This window comes from Melozone crissalis, unplaced genomic scaffold, assembly GCF_028551555.1.
Source record: "Melozone crissalis strain CALT ecotype California unplaced genomic scaffold, PUWL_Pcris_2 ptg000004l_1, whole genome shotgun sequence".
Classification (NCBI taxonomy): Eukaryota; Metazoa; Chordata; class Aves; order Passeriformes; family Passerellidae; genus Melozone; species Melozone crissalis.
In genome coordinates, this window is record NW_026535782.1 from 39,233,017 (window position 1) to 39,245,194 (window position 12,178).

Consider the following 12,178-nt stretch of genomic DNA (forward strand, 5'->3'; position numbering starts at 1 on the left):
GTAGGGCACACAAAGCTTTAATTTTGCTTGTGCTGCAGCTTTCAAAAATCTTTTCTTTTCCTCTCAGTGGAATTAGACAAGTTCTGCAATATCTAGTCTTGTTGATTATCACTCTCAGCAAAAATCCATCTCTATTTTTAGCTGGGCTTGTACATTTCAAATGAGAATGCTCTGGGATGTTCATCTCCCCAGGAAGATGATGCAAAAAAAGATTATTCCTTTCCCTCACAAATGTTTCATCTAAATAAAGTAGCACTACCATAAGCTTTTGCTTTAGGAGATGAACCAAATCTGTATCTCTGATTTCAATATTTCCATCAGGATACTTTTAGCTGATTTAAAAAACATACCACAGAGAGTTTCTAAGTTAATATTAATTCTCCTAAGGATGTAAAAATACATGTGCTGGCAGATCCACTGAGAGATCAGTGTCTCCTTCAGCTCAGCTAACAGCTTTCCTGAAAAGAAAAGCAGATCATTAAAGAGAAAACAAATTTGAAAATCACATTGTTTCAAAAGCCTCCTCAAGGGGATGGTTTTCTTTTGGGATGGACAGGAGTGTTGGGAGGAAAGTCAGGATGAGGGATTGAAAGCAGATGCAGAGGGGAAGAGAAGTGCTGAATTGCTGGCACTCCTAGAGTGAGCAAAGAAGTGGAGTCACTCTCTCGGTCATTCCTGCCATCCCCAGCCAGTCCTGCAACACTGGCCATTAAACATGAGACTGGCCATAAAGTAAAAGATGTCATATAGGAAATGAAGTGTTATTTCAGGATTCGGTGAATTCAGATTGCTTAGAACTCCTTTTTTCTTTTTCATAACGTTGAAATGTTTGAGTTCCTGTAAACAGGTTGTTTGCTCCTCCTTTTGGTTTAATTTTGTCTATCTTCAGAAGTGCCCAAATGCTTCAATAATATACACACTGTTGCTTTATCCCCACTGATGCTGGCAAGAAGTTTAAAAAAGTAATACACAAATAAAGCATGCTAAAATAAAACCAAGAAAATTAAGCTACATGGTGTGGGAAAAGATAAATTTGGGTAAGCATTACATGGACAACCTTGAAATATAGAGTATTTCCCTGAATAACCCAAGCACACTGTAATGCATGAATGTATTCTATGTAGTTTTATATTGCTGTCGTATCTACAAGGATTCTATGTAAAATTTGCCATAATAAAAATTTACTCTAAATACTCTGTGGAGTTTATTCTTTTGAAGCTAAAGTATTGCTTAGGAACAAATTAGACTGATACCTGTTGTAGTTCTTCATCTGAGTTTGTCTTAAGAATACTTAGAAAGTGAAGGACCCTGGATAATGATAAAGACTTGATTATTTAGGGTGGTCTAATACAGAGAAGATCAACAAAATATGACTTCAAAGTAAGCAAAGGCTAAATTTGATGGAAAAAATATTAACTGCACAAAGAGCACCACACAAAGAGATCTCAGGAACTAAAAAGCATCAAGAAATGGATTCTAAAAGAGATTGCAACTTTTTGACAAAATGCCAACTAACACTGGACAAGGGAGGTGAACCAGGCATTTTGCAAGGCAGAATAACTATGCTCATTAAGCCACATAAATAAAATTAAATTTTTTAATTCAATAATTTGCAAGAATATCAGCACCTATACATTTGAAATGAAATTAAAGAAAAGCTACAGAGAAGATGTACCAAAAAAATCTGATTACAAACCAAATGTGCCACATGAAAAGGGAAAAGTAATTCTTACAGGAGTCCTGAAGAGACCAAAATAGGTCATCTGAATGTAAATAAATAGAGAGAAAGGCACACTCACCACTGCCAAGGAAAAGGTATGTGATATCAAATACTGAGAGCAGTAATAGGCAGGGAAGAATATGTTTTATAGTTATACAGAAGTTTTACTGAGTTCTACCTATGTTGTAACCCATAAATGCAGTGACAGCAGGGGAAAGACTGCATATAAATATCTGGGGTTTTTTTTTCCTTGAGTAAGTGTAATGATAAATACTGTGCAAAGACAGTGATTCTAAATCTCTTGGTCTTGGCTGGGTTGGAGTTAATTTTCCTCACAGTGGTTTGCATGGGGCTATGTTTAGCATTTGTGCTGAGCGCCAGATTGATAATATAGTGATGTTTCTGTTGTTGCTGAGCAGGGCTCACACAGAGCCGAAGCCTTTTCTGGTTTTTGTGCTGCACAATGGGTGAGGAAGTTGGGGATGCCTGGGAGATTTTTAAGAAAATACAGCCAGGACAGGTGGCCCCAACTGCCCAAAGGGATATTCCAGACCTTGTCACCTGATGCTCAGTATATAAAGCTGGGAGGAGGAAGGGCAAGGCATTTGAAGTGATGGCATTTATCTTCCCAAATAAGCATTACAGTGATCAGTGCTCTCCCAGAGATGGCTGAACACCTGCCTGCCCATGGGAAGCGGTCAATTCATTTTTTGGTTTGGTTTTCTTGTGTGTGAGTGCAGCTTTTGCTTTCCCTATTAAACTGTCTTCATCTCAACCCATGAGTTATCTTGCTTTTCCCTTTTGATTCTCTCCTCAGTCCCACTGGTGGAGAAATGAGCAAATGCCTGCATGGCTCTTGGTTGCTTCCACGACAACTGGAAGAGTTTCATCTGTCCTACAACCATCATCAATGTGGAGATTCAAAGATAAATATGTGTTTCCTATACCTGTAGAACAAATAATTTCGTATTAATAGGTATAAACAGATGTAAACACTGCCTGGCTATCTGCAAATGAAAATACGTATCAGGGTGGTGGCCAAGCATAAACCTGTATTAAATAACATGCATACAAAAGATCTACAGAGAGAGAAAAGTAAATCTAAAAGTCCCCATTATCACCTCCCCTGAGAATAAGAACTTTTCAGAAAAGTGGTGAAAAAGGACAAACAAAAAAACCCAGTGATGGCTCAAATGTAAAAATGTGCAAAATTGCCAAGCAAAACCTTTTCACATTCAAGAAACATTGTATAGTAATAGGCATCCATTGGAAACAGGGAAAAGAAAGGGAGGATCAAACAAATTGAGAAATAGCTGACAAGCAAAAAACCCCCAAACCTGTGCACTGCGCACAGGCAAAATTAACCAGAGGATAACGCCTGCCAAGACAAATGGTATATAGCCACTGCATGGGATAGCATTATTTGACAATCCTTCCAGAACAAAGCAAAAATATCTCAAATATATATTCATAGTAAATTTAAATAATAACTTGGAAAAAGTAAAAGTAGTTGTGTACATGCAAAGCTTGAAGCCTTTTAGGAGTCATTTCAGCAGAATTGACTCACGCAGCTAACAGACAACCCAACAAAAAATAACACCTCCAGACCACTTTTTTTCTGTTCAAAAAGTAATAAATTGTAGAGAAGGAAATTAAAAATGTAATGTTTTATTATGTTTCAATAAAGAATAGGACCATAACAATTATCCAACACTTGCAACATCTTTAAAAGCACAGACATAATGCAGATTTTTTCATGCGTACATCAGTAAGAGATACAAATCAGTTCTTTCATTAGGACACCACTCCCATAAACACAGCAAAGCCACGTGATTATTTGATTATTAAGCCAGAGATGTGGGACAGACAAGGCTTCCCTACAAGGACCAAAAAAAAAAAAAAAACCCCAAAAAAAAGGTCCTACTCAAAGGGGAAAAAAAATAAAAATCGCAACACATTACAGCACATTACCCAACTTTCTTAACTTTCGGCAGAAAAGGGTTCATTTACGGTAGAACCGGGACTGCAGCGCCCACTCTGTCCCCTGCCGGGCCGGGCCCTTTGTCTGGCACAGCTCGCGGGCGGCGGCGCAGCGCGGGCGGGACGCGGCTCCGCCGCCCTTGGCCGGGCTGTGCCGCAGCCCCGCGGCCGGCGGGGCCCCGCTCCGTGCGGGCACCGAGAGCCCTCGGGCGGGGCCGGGCAGGCGGGCGGAGCGCGGCGCGCACGGGGAGAGCCCGGCCGGATCCGCTCCGGGCCCCGCCGGGTTCGGGCTCCGGGGGCGGGGCAGGGGCGGGGCCGGGAGAGATGGCGGCAAAGGCCCGGCCCGCGGGGGGAGGGGCGCGCACAGAGCCCGCCCCGGCCCGGCCCAGCGCAGTCCTCAAACAGGTCGGACCGACGCCCATATACAGCCGTGACGGGCTTTGATCCGCTTATTGCTCTCGCTGTTGTGATTGTGTGACCATGTCTGGCCGGGGCAAGGGCGGCAAGGGGCTCGGCAAGGGCGGCGCCAAGCGCCACCGCAAGGTGCTGCGCGACAATATCCAGGGCATCACCAAGCCGGCCATCCGCCGCCTGGCTCGGCGCGGCGGCGTCAAGCGCATCTCGGGGCTCATCTACGAGGAGACGCGCGGCGTGCTCAAGGTCTTCCTGGAGAACGTCATCCGCGACGCCGTCACCTACACGGAGCACGCCAAGAGGAAGACGGTCACGGCCATGGACGTGGTCTACGCCCTCAAGCGCCAGGGTCGTACCCTCTACGGCTTCGGCGGCTAAACTTGTTTCCTTTAATAGCTCGGCGCTTCTACAATACAAAGGCTCTTTTAAGAGCCACCCACAGATCTCAAAAAAGAGCTTTAAATCGCTTTTCTAGTAATTGTGTAGAATTTTTGGGGTTTGGAGGAAGGGGACAGGGACTTGTTCTTCTCAGGTTCCCCAAAGCCTATGCTGCTTGGTCCTACTTTTCTGCGGTTTAGAGGGCAAATTCTCGCAATCAAGTGAGCGGGACTATCCCGATTTACTCGGAAAACGAAACGAGGGCAATCGCTATACTGCTTTCACCGGGGGCTCTCCCTGCTGTAGGAAAATACCTTCTGCAACTTACATCCTTTTATTTCCCCCATTCCTCTTTCACACCCAGCACCACCCGCTAAACACAGACCCTCTCGCCACAGGACAAGGGAAGCGTCACACAGCCGAGAAAAAACAAAGCCGGGGGTAGGTCGGGGCCAGGCGCTGTTCCCATAGCCGCTGGCGCGGCACCGCTTTTACCGCCACAGCCTGCAAGGGGAAGGGAGGGAGCTCCTGAAATGGCGGCGCTCTTCTCTCTGCCATTCGGTGGGCGGGACGGAGCGGGAAGAAGAAACAGCCACGAGCACCCCTTGGCGCCCTGCGCATCAAAGACGGGGCTGTGAGCCCGTGATCTTAAAAAGCCCCCTCACCCGCCCCCTCCCCGCTCCTGAGGCTGCCCCTTCTCCGCCACCGCTCCCGCCTGCACCAGCACAGCACCGCCCCTCACACCCTCTCAGCCCCGGCGCCTTTAGACAATGGTGAGCCTCACTATGACCCAAACACACGGGGCACAAGGGGAGGGCACGGCTGGACACTGCGGAACGCTCCCACTCCCCCAGATATCCCTGAATCCCCACTACACCCTGGGCAATAGAAGTGCTCGGCACGGGCTGCCCCTGCCTGCACCGCAACGCAGAGACAACAGCTCTCTCCAGTGGCCGTGTGGTGGCTCTTAAAAGAGCCTTTCGGTTTGAGAGAGAAGGGCTGGCAGCTCAGGCGCGCTCTCCGCGGATGCGGCGGGCCAGCTGGATGTCCTTGGGCATGATGGTGACGCGCTTGGCGTGGATGGCGCACAGGTTGGTGTCCTCGAAGAGCCCCACCAGGTAGGCCTCGCTGGCCTCCTGCAGCGCCATGACGGCCGAGCTCTGGAAGCGCAGGTCGGTCTTGAAGTCCTGCGCGATCTCGCGCACCAGGCGCTGGAAGGGCAGCTTGCGGATCAGCAGCTCCGTGGACTTCTGGTAGCGCCGGATCTCGCGCAGCGCCACCGTGCCGGGCCGGTAGCGGTGCGGCTTCTTGACGCCGCCCGTGGCCGGCGCGCTCTTGCGGGCAGCCTTGGTGGCCAGCTGCTTGCGGGGCGCCTTGCCGCCCGTCGACTTCCGCGCCGTCTGCTTCGTGCGCGCCATCGCTGCCGACCGTACGCTGCACAACCAGAACAGCAGAGAATCCAACAATGACTGCAAGGAGCGCTCCCAGCTCGTTTTTATATCCGAGCGCTGCCTGTTGATTGGGCGATGGAAACAGCCGCGCTCAGGCGAAAGGTTTGAAAATCCCGCGTTAACCCCTTCCTGTCCTGAGCATTGCTCTTAAATACCTAACCCAGAACAGCCTTTTCCTTAGTCTTCCCTTTCTTCCGAGCCGGCATGGTTGCTTTTTAACGACTTGCTTTAATTAATTATATTACTCCGCCACTACAAGTGGGTGAAGATGAAAGACCTATATTCTAACAACTGCCAATAACTTGTTTGTAATCAGCTTTCCTTACCCATATTTTATTCTCTATTTAAACTGGTTGCTTATATTTTGTCATCCTGTACTCCTTTGCAAATAGTAACAAAGGAATCAGGTGCTTTGCATGCATTGCGAATCTAATACTTTCCTGGTGGAGTTTTTATTTTTTGTTCTGATTATTTTTTGCTTATTTGTTTGTAACTTGTTTTTTTAAATTTTTGTTTTGGGAGGTTTTTTCTGTTTCGTTTACTTGCTTATAAGTTTGTTTTGTTTGGTGTGTGGTTTGGGGGGATTGTAGTTCTCTTCAGGTAAAGATTTACAATCTTTTTTTAAAATACAAAACCGTAAGTACTATTCCGAAGAAAACTTTGGGAAAAACAAATAGTAGAAATAGACATAATGCAAGTATAACACTGATAAATGCTGATGCTTTTCTAACAAAAAGGAAACAGCACAAGATTAGATCCTAACCACTGAGGCTCGGAGTGGCTTCAGTTGTAACCCAATTAGATTCTCTGCTATCTGGCCAATCAAGGCGGGGGGGCGGGGCCGCCGTGCTCTATAAATGGGGAAGCAGGGAGCGATTTGTTACTGTTTCAGACCGATCCGTGCGAGGGGCAGCGATGGCGCGCACGAAGCAGACGGCGCGGAAGTCGACGGGCGGCAAGGCGCCCCGTAAGCAGCTGGCCACCAAGGCTGCCCGCAAGAGCGCGCCGGCCACGGGCGGCGTCAAGAAGCCGCACCGCTACCGGCCCGGCACGGTGGCGCTGCGCGAGATCCGGCGCTACCAGAAGTCCACGGAGCTGCTGATCCGCAAGCTGCCCTTCCAGCGCCTGGTGCGCGAGATCGCGCAGGACTTCAAGACCGACCTGCGCTTCCAGAGCTCGGCCGTCATGGCGCTGCAGGAGGCCAGCGAGGCCTACCTGGTGGGGCTCTTCGAGGACACCAACCTGTGCGCCATCCACGCCAAGCGCGTCACCATCATGCCCAAGGACATCCAGCTGGCTCGCCGCATCCGCGGAGAGCGCGCCTGAGCTGCCAGCCCTTCTCTCTCAAACCGAAAGGCTCTTTTAAGAGCCACCACACGGCCACTGGAGAGAGCTGTTGTCTCTGCGTTGCGGTGCAGGCAGGGGCAGCCCGTGCCGAGCACTTCTATTGCCCAGGGTGTAGTGGGGATTCAGGGATATCTGGGGGAGTGGGAGCGTTCCGCAGTGTCCAGCCGTGCCCTCCCCTTGTGCCCCGTGTGTTTGGGTCATAGTGAGGCTCACCATTGTCTAAAGGCGCCGGGGCTGAGAGGGTGTGAGGGGCGGTGCTGTGCTGGTGCAGGCGGGAGCGGTGGCGGAGAAGGGGCAGCCTCAGGAGCGGGGAGGGGGCGGGTGAGGGGGCTTTTTAAGATCACGGGCTCACAGCCCCGTCTTTGATGCGCAGGGCGCCAAGGGGTGCTCGTGGCTGTTTCTTCTTCCCGCTCCGTCCCGCCCACCGAATGGCAGAGAGAAGAGCGCCGCCATTTCAGGAGCTCCCTCCCTTCCCCTTGCAGGCTGTGGCGGTAAAAGCGGTGCCGCGCCAGCGGCTATAGGAACAGCGCCTGGCCCCGACCTACCCCCGGCTTTGTTTTTTCTCGGCTGTGTGACGCTTCCCTTGTCCTGTGGAGAGAGGGAGTGGGTTGAGGGCGTGGTGATCGGCGTGTAAGAGAATGGGGGAAATAAAAGGATGTAAGTTGCAGAGGGTATTTTCCTACAGCAGGGAGAGCCCCCAGTGAAAGCACTACACCCATCGCCCTCGCTTCGTTCCCCGAGTAAAGATCAGGATATCCCTGCCTACTCGAATATGAGATTTTCCCCCTAGACCGCAGAAAAGTAGGTTGAGGAATTGCGGGTATTAGGGAAACCGGGAAAAATTAAATCCCATCCCCCCAATTCCTCCCAACCCCAAAACTAACGTAATACGATTAAAGGCGCGGTTTAAAGCTCTTTTTCTGAGATTTGTGGGAGGCTCTTAAAAGAGCCTTTATGTTGTAAAAGCGCTGGGCTATTGCAGGAAACGAATTTAGCCGCCGAAGCCGTAGAGAGTGCGACCCTGGCGCTTGAGAGCGTAGACCACGTCCATGGCCGTGACCGTCTTCCTCTTGGCGTGCTCCGTGTAGGTGACGGCGTCGCGGATGACGTTCTCCAGGAAGACCTTGAGCACACCGCGCGTCTCCTCGTAGATGAGCCCCGAGATGCGCTTGACGCCGCCGCGCCGAGCCAGGCGGCGGATGGCCGGCTTGGTGATGCCCTGGATGTTGTCGCGCAGCACCTTGCGGTGGCGCTTGGCGCCGCCCTTGCCGAGCCCCTTGCCACCCTTGCCCCGGCCAGACATGATCACACGCTCACAACAGTGAGAGCAATGAAAGCTGAAAGACCCCGCGCGGCTGTATATGGGCGTCGGTCCGACCTGGTTGAGGACTGCAGGGAGAGGCGGGGTCTCCTGCCCAGTCTCCGCCCCGCGCCCTTCTCCTGCCCCCGCCCCGCGCGGCTCCGCTCGCGCCCCCCGCGAGACGCGGCCGCGGCGCTTTGTGGGCCGTGTTCCTCGGCCGCGCCCGGCTCCGCCTCTCCTGAGCGGGCCTGGCCTCGCCCCGTTCTTCCTGCGGCTCGGGAATCACGGAATATTTTGAGAAGGGAAGGGACGGGACCCACATGGATCATCCAGCCCGACTCTTAAGTTGCTAGCTAATACAGAGATTGAACGTACACTATTCGCTTTTAGCACGGGGCTCTAACGAGCCGAGTCAATGTCAGGCCGCACTTCATTGTCTCTGCCCGCCGGCAGGCCCCGCGTCCCTCTGCCGCTCTGCCGGCCCGCCGCGCCGTCCCCTGCGCTGCTGGCACTTCCCCGGCACCTCTGGGTCACCCTCAGCAGCAGGAGCGGGTCTGCCACCCCCGGCCCGCGTTTCGAGCTGCGGCGCCCCTTCCCCGTCCCTCCCCGCGGGTCTGCGGCAAAATCCGACCAATGCGGGGCCTCGCCCGGCGCTCCCGCCTCCCCCCGCCGCCCCTCCGCCTCCCGCTCGCGGGGAGCCCCACGGAGCCGCCTTTCCTTTTGTTCGGGTCCGCCATGGCGGCTTCTCGGTTGTTTTGTCTCCGCGGCCGCTCCCACAGCCGCCCCCTGCTCCGTGCGGGGCGGGGAGAGCCGGGAGCGAGCCCCGGCCGGCCGGGGAGGAAGGGTCAGCCAGGGCGGGCAGCGGGAGCGTTTGGAGCACGGATTCCCTGGAGGCAGCTCGGAGGGGCTGTTTGAGGGAGGGACCGTCCCTCCTGCCCGGCCCAGCCCCGCATTGCTGGCCGCAGGCTCCGAGCCCGCTTCCGGCAGCCGCCGGCCTCGGAAAAGAGCATCCGCTGCCGGGCACCGGGACTCCGCAAACGAAAGAAAGCAGTTCGGACATCACAAACAACTGTCTGTATGACTTCTGAAGGATGAGCACTAGCCAAGCAATTTTAATTTCAATGTGGAATCCAGAATTTTTTTTTTCCACGTGTTTCACGCTTTTGCAGAAAACACGTCATGCATGCTGCTGACTGGACGTTGGACTGTATTTGTGAAGTGAATTAATAAATACTGAGAGAGCTATGAGATTGTATTTCTAAATTAAATATTAAGATTTAAAATATTACAGTAACGAGACTGTATTTCTAAATTAAATCTTTTAAGATTTTAAATATTACTCACACAGAACAGATATGCCTAAGGTGCTTTTCCAATTCTTACATTTTTAGTATTTTATATCCTTTAAACATGCCTACTACTATAAAATTTTTCATATCCTTTAAAAATGGTGCAGGTATTTATTTAAGTTTATTCCATAATCTAATGTAGAGAACCTCAGCAACATCTCCAAAATATTTCTGGGAATAAAATATTCTCTAAATTCAGGGGGAAAATGCAATTGACATAGACATGCTTTCAGTTGCAGGTGACAAAAAGGTGCAAATATTTTTATAAATATTACTGTGAATTCCTTCTTCTTTCAAATTTAAAGAATTGCTACAGTATTAGGAGGAAAATATATCTTTAATTTAGATTAGGTCTGCTTTTTTGACTGAACAGAATGAAGTTAGACCCTTTATAGACTAACTGGGAGGTCTGTCAGTAGTGGCGCTGCCAGGCTGGTGCCCAACATTCTTGTTTTGCTCCACAAAGTCTGCTTTGTTCTTCATATCTGAAAATCTGTGTCTAGCTATGTTTCCTGAGGCAGTTAGAAACAGCTTTCTGATTACTTAAGAAACCTGAAAGAAATTATGCAAAACCTTTTGGTATGTCAAAATAATAATTTATTCCTAAGGCTTCCTAAATGCAGAGCGAGGATCCTAGCATAACTTTTCCTTCCAGCAGCATAACCACTGCAAGGCTTGGAAAATCCCCTTTGATTTCTGCCAGAGATGGGTGATGGAGAGGCTGAGACCAGCAGCCCAAAGTAAATAAAACAGCTGCAAAGCCCTTTCCTCAGTAAGTGTAGCACATTAGGTACAATTTAACATCATCCCTTCTGGAAGGCTGCCTTGCCTGTGTGTTGCTGCAAGTGCACCCAGACACATTTCACAGGTGTGGCTGTTAGGGATAAATTCAGTTCTTTTATGGATCAGAACATTTTCTTAGGCAAAAATAATTTTGAAAGAGAAAAAAGAATTTTTTGCTGCTCAGTAAAATCCCTAATAAAGTTATTGCTACTGTTGATTTGAGATAATTTATTTTTTTAATCAATGTTTAGTGTCCAATTCACATGTTATAGATATTACATTTTCCTCATGAATTTGGGCACATGGCACCAGGGGTTAAATGAGAAAGGAAACCTTTGCAAAACTCAGCTTGGTTAAAAAAATTAAAAATCTGTAGCTTTTCAAGTGTGTGCATTAATTAGGACAGTTGCCCTAGCTCCTCATCAAAATATAATGAGGAAATTGCATTTGTTTATTACAATAAGGCAACATCTCACAATGACTGCACAAGAGGGTACATAATTATTTAAAAAAGTCTTTGCGTCAGTGGATTATAACCAACTTCAAGGCTGCTCATAATTTTCTTGAGAGATTAAGTGGCAATTTAAATCCATATCTGTATCTGCTGCAACTGCCATAATAGGTGCAATATTATGCACACTAAAGTGATGGAAGAGCTGCTCAATAGGTGCATTTTTCCTAGAATTGCAAGCAATATAGATGAAAAGGGCTAGAAAAGCTCTATGAATATTTAACCATGCAGTTTTAAGTCTTTTGATACAGACTGACATCACTGAGTTATCCCCAAGCATAACTGTGATCTATAGTATTTAAGTAACCTTGGTTGCAGATTCAGATCTTTATTTTTGTCACAGATTCTTTAGAATGTGAAGGTGCATTGCAACCCAGTGACACAGCTAAGGCACCATGTGATATGGATTTCCTCTTTCCTACTGCTTATTGCATATCCAAATGAAATGAATTAATTTATTTTAGCTTGCTTAGCTGCATTCTTTCATCCACTGGAATTTACCTGAAAGCTATAACACCAGGAGATTTTCCAGCTCTGCTACCATTTAATCCATCTCATTTACTGGATTTTTACATTGCCTGAAAGCTGTCTTTAACACCAGATTTCCCAGCTCTCCTACCATTTAATCCATCTCGTTTAACGGATTTTTACACTGGAGACCTCATCACTGGTGAAGGCACTGCTGGCAAAGACAAATCCGGGGAGTGTTCAGGGCTGGATCTGAGCATCACAGAGGATGAAACTCCAGGTACTGAGGTGAGAAGACAAATGAGTGCAATGAGTGTTTGGAATGAAATTCTGAAGCATATAATGAATTCCTGGTCAGACAACAGTAAGAATTTGGAGGGATGCACTGGGCTTAGCTCCACACTCAAAGGATGGGGCCCTCTCTTGTGCTGCCAGCTCTGACCTCCACATACAGGAGTTTGTCCACAGAGAAAACCA

At 48.9% G+C, this 12,178-nt stretch overlaps 3 protein-coding genes across 3 annotated transcripts; 2 read left to right on the plus strand and 1 right to left on the minus strand.

The window, feature by feature from the left end:
• The first annotated feature begins 4,178 nt into the window (after nt 1-4,178).
• Nucleotides 4,179-4,492, plus strand: LOC128933839 (histone H4). Its single transcript, XM_054270952.1, has one exon. It carries the CDS (start codon nt 4,181-4,183, stop codon nt 4,490-4,492), a length of 312 nt encoding a protein of 103 aa, XP_054126927.1. The 5' UTR covers nt 4,179-4,180.
• Nucleotides 4,493-6,852: 2,360 nt separating this feature from the next.
• LOC128933866 (histone H3) lies at nt 6,853-7,269 on the plus strand. The gene has a single exon (XM_054270989.1). It carries the CDS (start codon nt 6,859-6,861, stop codon nt 7,267-7,269), a length of 411 nt encoding a protein of 136 aa, XP_054126964.1. The 5' UTR covers nt 6,853-6,858.
• Nucleotides 7,270-8,281: 1,012 nt separating this feature from the next.
• On the minus strand, nt 8,282-8,599 carry LOC128933848 (histone H4). The gene has a single exon (XM_054270964.1). It carries the CDS (start codon nt 8,591-8,593, stop codon nt 8,282-8,284), a length of 312 nt encoding a protein of 103 aa, XP_054126939.1. The 5' UTR covers nt 8,594-8,599.
• Nucleotides 8,600-12,178: the final 3,579 nt, after the last annotated feature.

Coding starts and splice junctions, on each gene's coding strand:
- LOC128933839 (XM_054270952.1), top strand. CDS start 4,181: ATGTCTGGCCGGGGCAAGGGCGGCAAGGGGCTCGGCAAGGGCGGCGCC.
- LOC128933866 (XM_054270989.1), top strand. CDS start 6,859: ATGGCGCGCACGAAGCAGACGGCGCGGAAGTCGACGGGCGGCAAGGCG.
- LOC128933848 (XM_054270964.1), bottom strand. CDS start 8,593: ATGTCTGGCCGGGGCAAGGGTGGCAAGGGGCTCGGCAAGGGCGGCGCC.